At 47.2% G+C, this 18619-nt stretch overlaps 1 protein-coding gene across 1 annotated transcript in view; it reads right to left on the bottom strand.

Annotated features, from left to right (window-relative positions):
- PLCD4 (phospholipase C delta 4) overlaps window positions 1-18619 on the bottom strand; it is a 19361-nt gene extending 742 nt beyond the window's left edge. Inside the window, exons 1-15 of the mRNA XM_061187563.1 lie at window positions 18583-18619; window positions 14616-14671; window positions 14320-14478; window positions 12853-13081; window positions 11600-11735; window positions 10685-10916; window positions 7267-7468; window positions 6157-6301; window positions 5375-5527; window positions 3499-3672; window positions 2075-2231; window positions 1620-1736; window positions 1215-1387; window positions 531-666; window positions 45-194 (exon numbers count right to left, since the gene is read on the bottom strand). Coding sequence (XP_061043546.1) covers window positions 45-194; window positions 531-666; window positions 1215-1387; window positions 1620-1736; window positions 2075-2231; window positions 3499-3672; window positions 5375-5527; window positions 6157-6301; window positions 7267-7468; window positions 10685-10916; window positions 11600-11735; window positions 12853-13081; window positions 14320-14478; window positions 14616-14637 — 2185 coding nt within the window. The 5' untranslated portion in view covers window positions 14638-14671; window positions 18583-18619. The remainder of the gene's footprint in view (window positions 1-44; window positions 195-530; window positions 667-1214; window positions 1388-1619; window positions 1737-2074; window positions 2232-3498; window positions 3673-5374; window positions 5528-6156; window positions 6302-7266; window positions 7469-10684; window positions 10917-11599; window positions 11736-12852; window positions 13082-14319; window positions 14479-14615; window positions 14672-18582) is intronic.

Genomic DNA, 18619 nt, shown 5'->3' with positions numbered 1-18619 from the left:
AGCCAGAGCTGGGGTGTGGGCCAGGGGTGGGAGGACTGGCTCACCTTGTTGCATGCAGTTCCAAGGCAGGGTGTACTGACCAATGAAATCGTTTCGGGATTTCCAGTCATAGTCTTTTACCACGAAACGCAGCAGGGCCAGTTCAGGTACCAGGACCCGGAAGCACAGTGTCTGCCCCCAGTATGGATTAAAACCTGAGCGGGGGAGGGTAAGTGAGGGAGGAAATGAAGGAACAGACATTGTTGACCATGTTGGGTTGCTTTCCCCGTGTTCTCTCGCTTAATTTTCATAGCAGCATTTTACAAGTGAGGAGATTGAGAGGGAAGCAGTTTGCTTAGGTCACTGGAGCTTGTAAGTGAGGGGCCTGGCTTCAGACCCAAGATGTCCAAGTCCTTATTCTTTGTCCGGTTCCACACTGCCTCCCATGAAGGTGGCAGGAGGGTTGACGGGCTGTGCTTAATGGAGGGCTGGATGGTCAGAAAACAACAGCCATGCTCCTCCCGCTTTCCCCCAGCACTGCCCAGTCTCACCATTGTTCTCCACGTAGCTGGTCTCTTGCCGGCTTGTGTCTGGGCGGACGCCAAAGATCTCCACTCTTACCAGTGGATCCACAATGGACTCCTCTTTGGTCTTGTCCACTTTGGGGAGTTGCTGCCCACTGATTACCTGCAACCAGAGCTCTGGAACCTCACTAGTTCCTGCTCAACCCAGCCCCCCCTCCAGCTCTCACACCCTTGCGGGGGAGACACAGGACCTTGCACTATAGCTTTGGGGTTTGCAAAGCTAATTCTCATGGGTAATATATTCTAGTACCTCACCTGCTATTTAAAATGCATCCAAGTAGAAATTTAGCAAGGTTTGAAAGTAGGTATTTTATGACAGCAGCCCTTCTATAGCACTTATTATGCCCTAGGCACTGTTGTAAGCACTTCAAATTAATCACAACAGCCCTGAGAGGTAGGCAGTATTATTACCCCAGTTTTGCAGGTGAGGAGACTAACGTTAAGGAGTTTGCCTAACGTTACACAACTAGTAAATGGGTTTGAACCTAGGCAACTGGCTCCAAAGTCCATGCTGCCTCACGAGGAACTTTTCCCCCATTACACTCCCGTCAGGCCTAGCCACCCATCACTCACCCCTCCCACCCTCCACCCTCCCTGGCTTCTATCCCAGCGATCCCAGTTTCTTCTCAATAGTTTCTCTTTCCATTATACCTGGATTAGGAGGGTCTGGGCTTTGAACGGACTGATGGGCCTCTCAGGGTGGAAGGAACTCTGGGCGTCACGCAGGAAGTCTGGCTTCAGCACGTAGCCGGAGCCAGCGTTCTGGCGGAAGAGCCCATCACACAGGTCCATCTCAAGCCCCGCAGTCTGCATATTCAGAGCCACTGAGGGCCCCGGGAGAAAAGGAAAGATTCACCGTGGGGGCCATCCAGCCCCTCTTTCATGGAGCTAGACAGACATATTGAGTGTAAAAGGGCTGCAGGGAACACCATGGAGAGCATCTTTCTCAGCCTAGCCCTCCTCTCAGAGCACTCCCTGGCCCCATTGCCACCCAGGGACTTACTTCCCACCCGTAGCTCTTCCACTCCCTCTTCCCTGTCCCTACTGCCCCCTCACCCATCTGGCAGCCTGCATTCCAGAACTCCTGGGGGTTGTAGTTGGATGAATCTGTCCTCAGGCCACTGGGATATACACGGCTTAACTGCCAGGTATTGTGCAGCACAAACTCATTGCCTGTAAAGAGGGTGTGGGTAGGGAGATGGTAGTGGGTAGGGTGGATCTTCCCACTTCCCTGGTCTCGAGGACCCTGCCCACCCACTTCATTCTTCTCTGCAGCATCTCCTAAGGCTGTGCCTCTCTCTCTTCCATGCAGACCATCTCCCACACCTGTCTTACCCCTAGAGCCTTGAGCCCACTGTTAATACTCCCATCCCCGTACCTGGTCTGAGGAGTTCCTTGGCTCCACCATCCCTCCTTCGCTCCCTCATCCTCTTGGGACTCATCTGCCTGCCCATCAGACCTGACTCTAACCCATCGCAGTTCCTTCCCTGTCCCTCCCTTTTGGTCCTGACCAGCCTCCTTGATGAGGCTCTTGGCCTTGGCTTCAGAGAAAGATGATGTTTCATAGAAGCGGTAGTGCTCCCTTGAATGAGTGAAGCTGTAGAATGTGACAGCCTTCAAGTAGACAACCAGGGCAGAGAGGGATGGACATAAGATGGGCTTGGATTTCTGGAAAAGGAGAAAGTAGAGAGGAAGATGGAATTGAACCATTAGCAATCTGAGAGGGAAGAAGCCAATGGCCAAGATCTGAACTTCCCCACCCAACCTAAGGCTCTGCCCACTGCCTCCCCATTGTATTCTCCCTCCTGCCTCACCTGCTTGGGAAAGAGAAGGAACCCAGGCTTGGAAATAGGAGCCTGGGACATAATCTGACAACACATAGGCGGACACAACAGTGGGCACATCACAACCTGAGGATGGGAATGGCAATAAAGGCAGTCTATGTATACTGATGGGATCAGTTTCAGCCTCTGGGCTTGAAGGGTTACTTTGTAGGTTACTTTGTAAGTAACAGGTTTTTAATTTATTATTATTATTATTAAACAGATGTCATACTCCCTACCTCTCATCTTTTAAAACAAATAAATAATTTTTTATCGAAATGCACATGAGCCCAGACAGATAACGTCAAGGTATGCAAATGGTCATGGAAATCACACCTGGAAGGATGTGAGAGTCCCAGAGTAATATCTATAGATTTTTCTCCTGAATTCCTATTTCCATCCCTGGGCATGGTAGCAGGTTAGACAACACAGCTCCAGAGAGAACAGGATAAGCTAGAAGTCAGCTGAGCCAAGCAAATGCACAAAAGAGAGAAATGCAGACTTCAGAGCAGGATCTCGGTGGTCCCACCAATGGTACCCCTTCCCCACCTCTTCCTGCTCCTCCTCTTTGGCTATTTCTGATCCCTCTTCAGACTCACCTTTTCCAAGAAGCTTTCTCTAACTAAGCCCACTTTAGTTGAGGTCACAGCAGTCACTGTAGTAAGCCCTACTTACCCGATATAATACACACACGCACGCATGCATGCACGCACCCATCAGTGGTTTTCGAACTAGCCTTCAAGGAGACTGGGAAGTAGTACAAAGATGTCTCAGAAGTCACCTGGGAGACCCAGGAGAGAGCCAAAGGTGTGCTTCAACCAGGAGGGCTCTGCATTTATCGATTTTGTGTACTGAGCTTCCATATAAGATTTCATTAAAAAAAAAGATTTCACAGCCCAAAGAAGTTGGAAAGCCACTGCAATGTATCTATATATGGCAATCTATATAGTGATGCTATGTACACATTCTTACGCCTCTTTCATTGGAGGCAAGGAGCATTTTGCTCCTCGGCCCTCCACCCTGCCTGGCTCCAGTCTCTTCACATGTGGGCTCTCAGCTAGTGGTACCACCTGATCAAATGCCAGAGCAGAAAGACCACTCTCCTGGCCTACCTTCTTTTTGTCCTTACTGCGAGGGCTCAACTCCTGGGGCTCAGACTCCATCTGGGCCTCCAGCTGCAGCTCAGCCTCCTCCAGTTCAGACTCTGGCTCCTCCTCCTCTTCCTCAAGATCCTCCTCAAGTGTTTTTAACTTCTTTCCCTTCACAAGGATCTTCCTCCGAAGCTCCTAAGGGACAAAAATGAGGGGGCCTGTCTACCTATCTCGTCTGGAACCCTCCTGGGGATCATGCAGGTCCCACTGCTCTCAAAGGCACAGGAAGTGAGTGAGTGGTCAGAAGTTCCCACAGGAAGGCTGCTTGATACATACAACAGGGATTTCCTATTAAGCGAACCTGTAACATCTCTATCCATAAGGAAAAAAATACATGCAGACCCCTACCTCACATTTGACACATGAAGATTCCTCACAGATTAAAGATTTACATGTAAATATAAAGAACATAAGAGTATTAGAAGAAAATACAGAATATTTCTGAACAACCTTAAGGTGGGAAAGCCTTTAAAAACATGAGATGAAAACTCACAAGACATAAAAATAATTGGCTGATTTGACTACATAAAGCTTAAAAATCTCTGAAGATGCTATAATGACAAAAAGAAAAAGTAGACTGCAAGGGCAGTTCCCTGGCGGTCCAGTGGTTAGGACTCCGCACTTTCACTGCCGTGACCCGGGTTCATTCCCTGGTCTGGGAACTAAGATCCTGCAAGCCGCGCGGCACGGCCAAAAAAAAAGGAAAAATAGACTGCAAAAAAATATTTTCCAAAACATTATCTTTAACATTTAAAAATTTGTTATATATCAATAAAAATTATAAACCGTATATATTTACCCTATAAAAGGGGGTAAATAAAATTATCAATTAATTGAAAAGAAGAAAACATAGACCTTCCTTTTTTAAAAAGTTGACTTTTTTTGTTGTTCATGTTTGCCATTATGAATTATCTCACTACTGGAATTATTTGTAGTCACTGCCTTATACTGTTGGTTGGAGTGCAATTTGGTATCTTTTTTCCAGAGGGCAACTTGACAATAATAACCAAAAATGTCAACATGCAAACTTTTCAACACAGCAGTTTTGCTTCTAGGAATCCAACTCAAAGAAAAAATAAATGGGCAGAGCTCTATGTACAAGTGAAAAATTATAAACAACCTAAATGTTTACCATTTACTGGTTATGTTTACCACCTACTGGTTGAATAAATTATGGTCAATAACATAAAATACAATACTATAGAGCTGTTAAAAAAGAAAATACGTATATATGAAAAGACATTCATGATATATATTGATATTTTATGTGAGATATAAAAGGGGTAGAAAGGATGATCCCATTCACGATTTTAAAAATGTGACCATATATACACATATATGTCTATATAAGCATTTAGAAAATCTTTTGGCAGCTGTTATGGGAGAGGCTGAGATTATGGTGGGGGGGCTTTCCCTTTCTCTATATTTGTACAGGCTATAATTATGAACTATCAAGAAAAAAATTAAGATTTTCCATTGAAAAAAGAAATACAAATAAATGATTTTAAATTTAGAGAACTTTATCTAGAATTCTATGTTAAATTAGATTTTTTTTTTTTTTTTTGGCTGCGCCGTGCGGCTTGCAGGATCTCAGTTCCCCATCCAGGGACTGAACCCGGGCCACGACAGTGAAAGCCCGGAATCCTAACCACTAGGCCACCAGGGAACTCCCTGAATCAGATTTGTAAAAAATTGAAGTTGTGTCCAAGGATATTAAAGAGTGAGATGGTCCATCTGAGGGTGAGAAGAAGGGAACAAGATGGGCATGGAGGAAGGAGCCAAGGTGGGGTGATAGGGAAGCCACGGCAGAGCCTGGGCTGGGGGAGCATGGTCCTACCTCAGGGGAGGGCAGCTGAGTGGGAAGATGCCCATCCAAGGTGGTGCTCAGTAGCTGATTCCCCAGGATCTCTGTCAGATGGCGTGCTATGATCTCCTGCTGTTCCCAGCTGCAGTGGTTCTCCAGGGACAAGATGACTGGATAGTCTGATGTCTGATGGGGAGGGGAGGGCATGCTGGAGCCAGAGTTCTGAGGCCTATAACCTCCTTGCTTCTCCAGGCCCCCCTAATTACTAACTCAACTGAGTACCCTGATTGCCAAGGTCCTCCGACCCCATGCCAGGCCTCAAGGAGATCTTCCTGGGTCTGGGCACCCCACATCTAAAAGTCACTCTTGGGACCCCAAATCTCAGATCTGTGCCAGGTCTGACCCAGGTCCCTCTGGGACCTTTGCGTTTTCAGGCTCAGAGTGGGAAAGCCAGGCCATTCCCCCAGTTATGTGTTCATGTTACACTCTCAGGCTTTCATCTCCAGATTGCTATTGTCTCCCAGCTCTACCCACCACTTTCTCTGTTTCCTTATCCACCCTCTTCCAGATGGGTGACGAAGTTGTTAGAGGTAATAATTACTAATCTCTAGCAATTAGCTCTATGACTACTAGTAACACATCTAACACTTATTCATAATAATCCCTTAATATTTGCCTGATGCTTCACAGTTAAAATCTTTTACACATATGCCATTTGACGTAACCTCCCCTGCAACCCTCCACCCTCCCCAGACCCAGAGCCTCTTCCTTCAGATCCTCTTGCCTCATCAGTATTTCCATCCTGAGGCTCCTACCTGGAAGGCATACTGTCCAATGGCGGCCACAACATCTTTGAACGGGATGCGAGAGGTCAGTGTGTGTCCGTGGTAAACAATAGGTTCCCCGCTAGGTCCATCCCATATATCCACCTCCACGCAGCGGCATCCCCGCTTCAGGGCCCTGCAAGAACCCCACCCCCCAGGGACAGGAGGAGTCAAGGTCTGATCTTCCACCTAGGGACCCTCTCTCCCCACCCTGGAGAGAACAGTGCTTACGGGCACTTACCCATCAAGACTCCACCAAGCTACATCTCCACGGACCCTTCTCTGTCTACTGGGACACGGCTGCAGCTCACACTGATCTCCACCCACCCCCACCCCGCCCAACTCACAATCCTCCCTTAGCGAGCGATCACATCCTGCCTTGGGGTGTTTTGCTTGTAAATCATTATACAACACCCGAGTTATTCAAACTCTCAGTAAATTTAAAGTTTATTTTCTCTACTAGACTTCCTGGGGAAGTTCCACTCATCATGTATCCCTTGAAGCTACTAGTTCAGTTGCTGGCACTACAAGGATATCTTGACTATTTGCTCTAATCCACGATTAACTGCAATAAAAGCAGATACCATTTATTAGCTATTGACACATGGATTACCTCATTTCATCCTCACAACAACCCAGACAGAATAGGCATTGTAATCATCTCTGTTTCTCAGATAGGGAAACTGAGGCATAGAGAGGTTAAATATTTAGCCCCATAGTCCCAAGTGAGGGAGTTAGTATTTGATCTCAAATCGTCTGACTCCAGAACCTATGTTTTTAACTCCTCTTCTCTACTGCCTCCCATTTAACATTTAGTTTATTTATTTGTTCACAATAAATCTGTCAGGACCTCTGAGTTCCAAGAGAGTTTCATAGCCTATGAGAGAGAGAGAAGCTCCATTTACCCACAGGGTTTCCATACCACTCTCCCGCCAGTCTTCAGTAGCTCCTCCACGTCTCTCAGGTATCCAGGGATCCTCAGCCCCAAAGCCCCCCACAACAACTTTTCAATCCCTGTTATCCCCTGACAGCACCCCCCAACTTCCCACAGATGTTCCCTTCTCATGAGCTGGACCCTTCCACCCCTCGGCCCCACTGCACCGTATGTATCCCTCCACGCTGCTCTGGCCACAAAGCTGGTCTCCCACTAGGTAGGTGTTGTGGGAGCTGCTGATGTAGTACTGGTTCAGGGGCTGAGTCATATCCTGGTAGATGGGGAGGCAGGTCGGATTGAAGATGTCTCCGTCCTTCGAGTAGAGGTAGCTGAGGAAGCCATCCATGCTCAGCACATGCCGCAGTTTGCCTAGGGTGTGGAGTAGCTAGAGTGAGAAGTTCTGGTGACAGCACCCAGCACACCTACAGGTGGTTCTCCACCCCAGCCCTCTCCAGGGCCTGGCCTTTCCAATGGTGTCCACTCCCAGCCTCCAGATCCCAAACTTGCCCCATCCAGTGTCTGTCATTTCAATCATCCCCACCCTCAGAGAACATTAAATCTACAAGGGGAATCGTTAAGATCATTCTAGTCCAGTGCTGTCCAATAGAACTTTCTGCAATGACAGAAATGTTCTATTCTGCACGGCCCAATATGATAGCCTCTAAATACATAAAGCTACCGAGCATTTGAAATGTAGCTGTGCGACTGAGGAAGTGAGTTAAAATTTTGATTTTAGTTACAGTCATCCCTCAGTATTCACAGGGGATTGGCTCCAAGACCTCCCCCTTCCCCACAGCAGATACCAAAATCCGTGGATGCTCAAGTGCCTTACATAAAATGGCATGGTACAGTCGACCCTCCGTATCCACGAATGTGGAATCTGTGGATACAGAGGGCCAACTGTAAATTAAATAGTCACATGGAGCTTATGGTTACCATAATGGACAGCACAGTATTCAGTCCAAAGCGCTAATTTCATAGATGGGGAAACTGAGGCTCAGAGAGGATCAAAGTCAAAGACTTGTTAGTGACAAGACCAAGGTACCTGTGTTTTATTCCCTGTGCTGTGTAGCTGCTGCCAACTATGGCCTGAGGGTTTCTTCCTATCGTCAGTTCCCATATGGTGCTTTGAGGAGTGTTTGTCCAACATCCCCTCCCCTTGGACTACACTCTGAGGGCAGGGCCCTGTTGCTCCTCCCAGAGCCCTCACCCCCTCAGCATGGGCTTCATATAATAACAACAATGATGGCTAACAGTTCTTGAGCACTTGCTCTGTGCCAAGGACGTTACATGCAGCATCTCTCTTAATGCTCTCACCAACACGATCAGGTGGATGTAACATGATCTGCCCTGAGAGGTTAGGTAACTTATCCTAGGGTCACATAACTAATAACTAATAAGTGAAGGAGCTGGGATTTGAACCCAGGCAGCCAGATGTCAGAGCCACACTCTATACCCCTGGATTGTACAGTCTCACTGAGGGTAACGTTGTTGCAGGGGAGACAGAACAGCTTGACTCTCATGCCCAGCTTCCTCACTCCAGGTTTGACAAGGCCCGAGGATGGTGGAAAACGGCAAGAAGTTGGGCACAAAGTTTCATTCTTGACTGTAATAACTCAAATCGCTAGGGTAAGTCCATAGTTACTAGGTAGTTTTCATGTACATTATTTCATTTGATCACCAATTATTTTACAAATGAGAAAACTGAGTCTCCAATAAGTTAAGCGACCCTTGTCCAGGGTTACTCAGTTACTAAGAAGCAGAGTGGGGACTTGAGCCCCCGTCTCCTGACTGGTACCATACTCTGCAGCCAGAGTGTAGTATCTGAGAGTCAAATGCAAGGGGAAGGAACACCAAAAGCGGTGGGAGGTAGAATAAATGTAATGATGTATACCGGATCCTGAACCGGAAATAGAGGATCCTATTTCTTAACCCACCAACTTCCTCTTCTATTTAGTTTCCTGAAATGATTGCTTTACAGCCCCTTCCTTCTCTGAGCACCCACATGAATCTGGAATCAGCGATTCCAACGCTTTCTGTTTGACTCTGCGTTCCATGAGGGCACTGTCCTTGTCTGACCTACTACTGTATCTCTGGTGCCTACCATAGGTCCTGGCACATTATAGGTACTCAGTGAGCATTTGCTGAAGTAGTGAGTGAATGAATGAATGAAAGGGAGTGGGAGTTGAGACCTAGGAAACCTGGGTCACCTGTCCAGCTCACATTCCTCTCATCTCTAATCCTCGTTCTCAAGAGAGGCACCAGGTAAGAGTCAGATGACCTGGGTTTGAATCCCAGTTCCTCCTTTCATTAGCTGTTGACTCTGAGCAAGTCATTTAATTTTTCTTAACCTCAGTTTTCCTCTTTTGTACAACTGACAATAATAGATCCCACTTCCTCAGGTTGTTGGAAGGATTTGAAGAGAAAAACATGTAGAGATATTAGCACATTACGGGATACTTAGCAAAGGCCCAATAAAGATTATTGGTTTTGATTTACAAGGATGTAGTGAGGACTAAAAGAAGTAAGAGATGTAAAATGCCTTGTAAGTCACTTAATATTAGTAATGTAAATTCTTCACTTTCTGCAGGGAATGGAGGGCAGGAAGGTGTCTAGTAAAGGGGCAAAGAGAAAGGTTTGAGTGCAGACAGGGCATATTTTAGCTGTGCTTGTAAAGAGCTAAATGATTGGCCACCTCATCATCCCCCTCAGCCAGGGACTGACTAGTTTCCCTGCTCAGGGGCTTAGGACTCAAGAACCACTTGGAGAATTTGGAGAAAGCCCAGGAAAGGATAGAGAGCCAGCATTTAAAGAGACAGCCAACAGGAACCATGAAGGGAGCTGGAGGAAAAGGAATCACATGCACTAGAGAAGAGACCAAAAGCAAGAGGACTGGGCTACCCTGATGGTGCAGTGCTTAAGAATCCGCCTGCCAATGCAGGGGATATGGGTTCGAGCCCTGGTCCAGGAAGATCCCACATGCCACGGAGCAACTAAGCCTGTGCGCCACAACTACTGAGCCCGCGTGCTACAACTACTGAAGCCCGCGCGCCTAGAGCCTGTGCTCCGCAGCAAGAGAAGCCACCACTATGAGAAGCCTGCGCACCACAACGAAGAGTAGCCCCTACTCGCCACAACTAGAGAAAGCCCGAGCACAGCAACGAAGACCCAACGCAACCAATAAATAAATAAATTAATTAATTAATTATTTTAAAAAAACCAAAAAACAAGAGGACCAAGGATTTTCCGTTTCCACTGAGGACAAATGTTGATAGCAGGAAGAACTTCCTGAAAGTGAAGGATGAGAAACATGAGCATGGTGGAGGAAAGGGGACTTATGGAATGTTCTTCCTCCTGAGAAATCCAGCACTACAGGGGAGACTCCTGCCTTATGTGGGCAGGAAATGGCTCTCTCCTTCCAAAAGAGTGATTGAATGAGATGAAGCTGATTGGGCAGGGGGCCTGGATAGGGGTGGACTCAGCCTTCCCTTAGTTAAGCAGAAGGCTTCTTGTCTCTGCACCTTTCTAATCACAGTCCCCCATCCGGCCCCCACGTCTGGTGCCTCTCCACGCTTGTCCTCTTACCGCTATCTGAAGGCTCATAGCAGTCGATGAGTTCTAGAGCAAGGTCAGAAGCCCGTTCTCCTTCTTTCTGCTCCTCTTGGAGAAAATCCACAAATTCCAACAGGGTCAGCTTCTGCCCATCAGATGAAAACTTTTCAAACAGTTCCTGCACCTCAGGACGCTGAGTCAATGACTTATAAAACTCTACAAATTCTTCTCCCTCCAGAGTCCCAGACTGGGATGCATCTGCTCTCTGCAAAAGAGGGTTTAGAGGAGAGTGGACAAACCCTATTAACAGCAGATTTTTTGGCTTTGACTTGCCCTGTAAGGGCAATATTACTGGTGGAACCAAACATGCTTCCACAGAATTCCTGACATTCAGTGTTCATAGAAGAAGCCACTTCAATAAGTAAAAAGCAAAATTTCAGCCATACCATTTGCTACTGGAGATAATTTTCAACTAGAAAGAGTTAAATACCCCAACATGTCCCTAAAAGATCAGAAGATCTCTCCTCCTATTTACTCACATACCAGTTGGAGTTTTCCACTGTACTAGGCACTTGTGAAATTCTGGCCAAGGGCAGAGAAATTAGCGCTTTGGACTGAATACTGTGCTGTCTATTATGGTAACCATAAGCTCCATGTGACTATTTAATTTACAGTTGGCCCTCTGTATCCACAGAGGAGAGAGGTCCCTGAGGTCTGATGTAATAACATGTTGTTATTTACCTTTCATAAGTTTACGAGTCATCTTTCCAACAAGACTGAAGGTTAAGAACCATGTCCTGCCCACACTTCCCATTGAGCCTGGCATAGTGCTAGGGTGCATAGGAGAGATTCAACAGATGAGTGTTCCTGGAGAGTGTCAGAGGACTTCCGGCCAAGTGAGAATGTGGCCTTGGCTGGCTTCTGCTATTCCTTCCCCAGAAGACTCACCTGGAAAAGCTGGAAGGCATGGTCTTGGTCCATTTCCACATTCATCAGGTGCAGTAACCGCTGGACTTCTCCGAAAGTCATCCGACCATCCTGGTTTTTGTCTCCGTGCTGGAACCAATCACTCAGCCATCCAGGTCTGAGTCAAGGCAAAAGCACTGAGTGTGTGTTTGTGTGTGCACGTTCATCCATTGACATCTGCGCCCCTGTCTTTGTCGCCAGTCTCTCCCCAATGCCAATTCATTTTCCACATTAGTTTCTGGAATAATCTCCCCAGAGCACCGATCTACCTTGTCCCTGCATGGCTCAGGTGCCTGCGGGGACCTCCCTGTTGCCTGCAGAAAGAAGCCCAAATTCCTTAACATAGAAGTTAAGATCTCCTTCACCCCCATGATCTGGCCCCAACCTCGTCTTCTCAACACATCACTGACCTCCCCGTACCTCAGCCAGACTCAGCAACTCCCCTGCTCGCTGATGTCCCACTCTCTCTCCTGCTCTTCAGTTTCCCACCTCTGGGCCTTTACTCATGCTGTTCCCTCAGGCAGGAGTGCCTTTCCCTCCTCCTCTCTTCATGTTCAAATTCTACTCATTTTCAAGGCTCAGCTCAAATGCTACTTCCTCCCTGAAGCTTTCTCAGAACCATCTCAGCTAGAAATAAATATTTCTCCTTCCTTTGGACACCCACATATCATCTAGAGTACCATAACACTGCTAAGGTACTTAAATTATTTACACAATTCTATTTTCTCTACTGACTAAAACAGTATCTGAGTCTCATTAATCTTTGTATTCCTAAAGCCTGGCATAGTGCCTCATACATTCTGCTTAATAGATGGTGAATGAATGAATGAACTGGCATAGAAGGTGAATACAATCTAGGAAACTTGAAGTGCGTTGACCCCACTAAGCCCTCTGAGGAGTTGCTTCCCATCCCTATGGTAGTTAATGTCACTGGGATCTTCTGTTCAGCTCTCAGGATCAGCACCTAGTTTGATCCTTTGCCTCTCACTGTCCCTTCCCCCAAGCCTGGGGGCCCTGATTCCTGCCCAAACTCTGCCTGGCTATGCCTGTGCCATCGCAAGCCTCCATTCCTCCCTCAGTGTCTCAGCCTCACGTCGGCTGAGCTGTCCCTGCCCACCCCATCTGGACTCTCGGGCTTCCCTAGCCCTGTGCCCCCTCCCACTTGTCCCTAGCCCTGCAGCATCTGGCTCCTTCAGTGACCCGTGGAGCCCACTCTGACTCCATCCTGCTGATACTGGTCCAGCCGCTCCTGTTGGTCCATGCTGGTGACAAAGTCCACCAACAGCTGGAGCCCCTGCATCCAGATCTGGGCCTCCTCGACACTGTTGGCCACCAGGTCCAAGTTGGAGCGGCGGCCATGGAAGACGATGGTGAAGCCCTGCTCCAGGGGGAACTCCTCTGCCAGGTTTCGCAGCAACTCAGACTCGTGGCCCTCACGCACTGTGTCCACGTCGGATATTGAGACTGCCGGAGAAGAGGCAAGTGCGGGCACTGAGGAAGAGGGTCCGCCAAATTGCAGCAGCTGAGGGTCAAGGACCAGTACTCCCTTCTTTTCTCTGAAGCCACAGGAGGAGGGACCCCAGCCTCCACAGGCTGGAACCCCCAAAGCCTTAGTACAGGGAGATGCAGACCCTTGGAATTCAGGATGCCACGAGTCATTGCTGTTTTCATAGGCAGCATGGCAAGGGGCCTGTTCTGGGAGTGGCAAGACCTGGCTTCCAGCCACCAGCTGGCAGAGTGACATGGGCCAAAATGACATAACCCCTCAGTGCCCTCATCTTAAATAAGGGATTGTCCCCTCCATGGCCAGTTTACATGGTGATCACAGGAGGACTGGCGGGGCTGACAAGTGGAAACACACTTGCGGGGTAGAAGCAGTTACACCAAAGCATGATGTGCCCAAATTCAATTCTCCCATTCCAGGTTTGAGGGCTTCCTCTTTCCAGATGTCTGGGAGGGAGCCAGAGAAATCCTTCCCCCCACTTCTTCAGCTGGAGCTGGTGTGGATCGTGAGCTTTGGTTATGTCTCTAAAGTAGATTCTCTTAGATGTGTCCTGTGATCAAATTTTTAGAGGGATCATAAAGTGTTTGGCCAATAGGATGCACATTATTATGACACATTTATGATATTTAGAAGTATTCGTTATAATGGCTAACATTTATTAAATGCATCCTGCTTTCAGACCTCATGCTAGGTGATTTATACATTAACTTCTTAAGCCTCTGTAACATACTGGACAGGTACTGTTTAATCCCCATTTTATAGATGAGGAAACTGATATTAGTTTAAGTTAAGTAACTTGTCCAAAGCCAGTCAGCTAGAAATTGGGAGAGCCAGGGCTTTAATCCAAACATTCTGATGCCTGAGATCAAGCTCTTATTATAATAATAATAATAATAATAATAATAATAATAATAATAATAATAGTAGTAGTATAATATATAATCTATGATTTACTGAGCTTTATTATGTGCCAGGACTCCTCGAAGGTCTTTGCATGCGATAACCAATTTGATCCTCATAACACACTTAAGAGGCAAGTACTGTTATAATTTCCATTTTACAGGCTCAGACACAGACACAAAAGGGACAGCACAAGGGCATGTCATAGGACACTGGTCCCTCCCCCTGCTCTCAGGCTGCTGGGTCCTCAGGGTTCTATCCACCCATGTGCCCGCCCCTAGCTATCCACATCACTCACAGCTGGGCTTGGCCCTGCCTCCGGCCTGCCGGGCATGCCAGACTGTCATGCCATCGTCCTGAAGTCTGAAGTATCTTAGCTTCTTCCAGCTTTTGGACCTCACCTTGCGCATCAGCGTGCCTTTCTGCATCAGCATCAGGTCTTGATTAACAGGCAGCCCTGAGCCAGGAGAAGCAGGGACTGGGTAGCCGGCAGGGAGGGTGGAGGGCCCAGGAGGAGCTCTTGAACAGGGGTCCAGCCTCCTCCCTGTCCCTGGGCTGTCTCCCCAAGCCCTCTTCTCCTGCAGGGGTACTCACGGCCTTGCAGCAGGGACGCCATCACCCACTGCTTCACCAGCTGATGCCAGAGTCACCTAAAGGAGCGAGGAGCAGCAAGAGGCTTTAGGTTAATCTCGGGGTCTTAGAATAATAGATCAGCGGAGGAAGAGAAGGAAGTAGTGTTTCTTGATTGCACACTGTATGTCAGCTACTTCATCTACATAGTTTGTAGCTCTTTTTACTTCTGATTTGAGTTTGGTGATTCTGAGGCTTAGAGAGGCTAAGAAACTTGCCTCAGTCACATAGGGACTCGGAATTTAAACCCAAATATATCTGATTCCAGAGCCTATGCTGTTTCCCACAGCCATCTCCGACAGGGCCACACCAGGGCTTTCTGCCAAATACCCCTTCCTTCCCAATATCCTGCTATCCACAAGGTAACGCTGACCACACGTCTCAGTTCCCCATTATTAGGAATCACCAACTTGCTAGCTGTCCCCTTTCAGAAACTAGACTCTCTCTGCATCCTAGCCTTCCCTTCTCCAAGTGGAATCATCCCAGCTCCCTCCTCCAGGAGCCCTCTCCATGCTCCCAAGTAGGTCATCCAGCTCCAGAAGGGCTAAGCCAGAGTATTTCTTTTGTCTCTTCTACAACGCTTGGTGCTGCACCTACTTAAATAAGCCACTTCTACCTTCACATGATAAAGTATATTTTATACTCCTTTTCATAACAGTAATTCTCACAGTTTTAATGGACCAGATAAGTTACATAGTCTCAGAACTGCATTTTCAAGTTTTCCCTACCTACTAAAAAGAGTTCCTACCTTTAAATATGTGCTGTCTAATTTAGGACTGGTTAAGTTGTCCTAATAGCTAACAACAAACTTGCCTTGAAAAGAACTAGAAGATTTGATTTGTGGCCACTTTGATTCTAGCTCTGCCTCAAGAAGAAATATACTCAACTCTTAACCAAATCATGCTGAAACTGGCCAAGCCCATGAAACATAAAGCTCTATGCTCTTGTATAAGCAAAGGATCTACACTTGAATAAAAATGTTGTGGTTTTTAATTAATAAGTTTAACATTTTGACAGTGGTGAACATCTAAAAAACTGAAAGAATCCTTAAACCAATCATTCAGTTAGTACTCCATTGAAACATCATGCAGTTCAACTCCCTACGTTTTACAAATGAAAAAGCAGAAGTCCAGATATGTGATGTGACTTGTCTGAGGTCACACAGCATATTAGTGCCCTATCTCCCTTAAGTAGGAAGAGACTATAAAGTCACCCAGGGTAACTAAGTCTTCAGGAATAATGTGGAGGTCACTGAGAATAGAGCTTTCCTGACTGCAGGACCTAGAGAAGGCTTTCCAAAGGAGTAGAAATGTGCAGGGAATCCGTTTGAGCCTAAGCAGAAGAAATATCTCAAGGCAGCTCTCAGGAGAGCAAAAACCCTGAGACAGTTCCAACAGGGAAAGGTTTTGCTGGCTGAGGCCGAATGTGTAAGCTTGGGTGAGACCAGAAGAAACCTCTGATTGAAGAAGGAAGAAAAGAAGACAGAAAAGCATCTCTGCTTTGCTGGGTGGGGATGCACAGTTTGGAATCTGAGGTTTACAAAAGCTGTATGAAGACTGAAAAGTAACGGGTCTCTCTTAAATGTCTTAGGTCCTCAGACTCTAAGGGAGGTTGAGGTAACCCGGGCTGAAGCCTAATCCCCCTTGCCAACATCCTGCCTCATCTCTCCTCTGAACTTCTGGGATGGGTGGGCCTTGGCCCTGGAAGAAGACAGAATTACCTTCCCTTATGCCTGTGTCTGGGAGCCTCACCATGATGTCCTGAAACATGGGAAGCCTGAGAACAGAGCCCAAGTGCTGGGACACCCCTATTTTGCTGGGACACCCCTACCTCCTCTCAAACCAGCCTTAGAAAATTATTTTAACCTTTCTTGTCAAACTCTTCCAATCCCAGAGCTCGGCATGCTCTTCCAATCCTGCTCCTATCCCTGAATCACTATTTTAAACCTGTATCTAGGTGACATGTGTCCATTAGAGGGCCAATTTCAACTCAAGGAGCCACAGAATGTCAGAGCTGGACTGCATTTTATAGAGAAGGGAACAGAGAACTAGCTGAACTGCCAGTCGCCTAATGAATTAAGTGGCAGAACTGGGACTAGAACTGAGGTCTCTATCTGACCACCTCAGAGGTCTCACTGAGACTCTGCCCTTAGAAAGGGCTTTCTCTAGGAAGCAGATTAAAGGAGAGATAAGACTGAATGAGGGACATCAGTGTTTTTTCTCTCCTCCCCATCATTTTCTGTTCCCACCGTATCCCACTTAATAGCCCTTCTTTTCTTTCTTTCCTTTCCCCACTCTCTGCTTGACCCCTTCCTTTTCCTTTCTCCCCAGCTCACTCTTCTCTTCTCATCCTCTCTCTGCCTCCCTGTTTGCTCACTTAAGTCAGCCTCGCTTTGCTCTCTTCTCATCCTTCTCCTTATACCGTCTCTTCATTACTCCTTCCTCTTTTGTTTCTCTTCTAATTCTCAATAGCTCTGGTTCTCGTCCGCTGTGAGGAGTATGAGGCCCTGGAAGGGGGACACTTGGGTTCGGATACTGAGTAGCACATCCCTCTGCTCGGCCTCATTTTCCCCTGTATCCTAGGAGATTGACTAAACAAACTGCCCAGAGAATGAGACTTAGAACCCAGGTGTTCTAGGTCTTGGTGTTTCCTCTGGTGCCTGAAGGTAGGATGGGAAGGATGGTCACAACTGATGTTAGGACAACAGTTAGGAGAGGAGGGAAAAAGGATTTGGAAGTGGGAGCAAGAGCAAAAGGCAAGGAGCAGAGGATAATGACTGAGAGTAAGAGAGATTGGGTCTTAACTGTTTACTCCTAGGCACATATGTGGAGATCCTCGAGGATATGGATAATTACCTCTATAATACAGATGAGAAAATAGAGACACAGAATAAGGTGGGAAGTGGCCAAGGGCTGCCGAGCAAGATTTGGTCCTCAACTGCCAGGTGGCTTCATGTCACCTAGAGATGGACTTCGGCAGAGTTGCCAATGGCGCCAATGGCTAATAGTGGAATTCAAGGTGTCTATGGTCTCTCTGAGGGTAGGAAGGAAGAGAATCATTCTGTCTACTCTCTTGCTTTGGAGCAGGATTATGACAGACCTGGTTCATATAAAGAGGACAGAATGGGTCATAGCCCTCAGAATGTTAGAGCTTGAAGACTCCTCTTTTATAACACATCAATCCAGCAGTTCCTGGCTATATCAGTATCTCCTGGAGAGTGTCTTAAAATAGAGATTCCTTAGCTCCACCTCAAATCTACCAGATCCAAATTTCCAAGGATGGGGTCCAGGAATATTTATCTTTAATAAGCACTCCTGATACACAAGCAAATCTGGGGAAGCCTCCACTCCCTCTGATCACAGATCAGGAAGTTGTGGTCCAAAGTCACAGAGCTAGTTAATGTCAGAGTCAGGACTAGAAACAAGTGCTCTTCCCAGCACAGCACTCTGGCACACCAACAAAGTGCCCTGGGTCATTGAGCAGGCTAAAAACCAGGCATAGAACTCAAACCCTGGCTCTTTCCAAGGAAGTCTCACAACTCTCCCTATTACCAGGGGTTTCTGTACTCCCCATGGGTCTTGGCCAGCCCTCATTTGGTAATCCTCAACAATCTGTAATTGAATTTGTTCTAAAGCATGGCTGCTCCAATTCTCTCTCTTCCCTTACTAGGGTGGGGCTCACCTCTGAGTGGCAGCCTGGGTAGCTAAGAGGTCCTCATATAAAGAGGTGACTGACACAACCAGCAGGAAAACTGTAAGTCAAAGAGGTTAAGCTAGAGAAAACCAGGAGGTCAGGGCCCTGTAGGTCTGTTCAGGCAAAAGAGTCCAGGGTATGATTTAGTCAGGGTGGGTAAGAATGTGGAGGGCAGAGTTAGGGACTCAGACAGGCCAGAGCTTGGAGCAGAGGCTGGTCTGAGCCTCCAGGCCCTTACCGTGGGCAGGAGAGAAGTCCTGTGTCTGAGATCTGCG

This window comes from Eubalaena glacialis, chromosome 1, assembly GCF_028564815.1.
Source record: "Eubalaena glacialis isolate mEubGla1 chromosome 1, mEubGla1.1.hap2.+ XY, whole genome shotgun sequence".
In the NCBI taxonomy this organism is placed as follows: domain Eukaryota; kingdom Metazoa; phylum Chordata; class Mammalia; order Artiodactyla; family Balaenidae; genus Eubalaena; species Eubalaena glacialis.
Note: the sequence above shows the minus strand (reverse complement) of the source record. Positions and strands in the feature narration are given on the sequence as shown.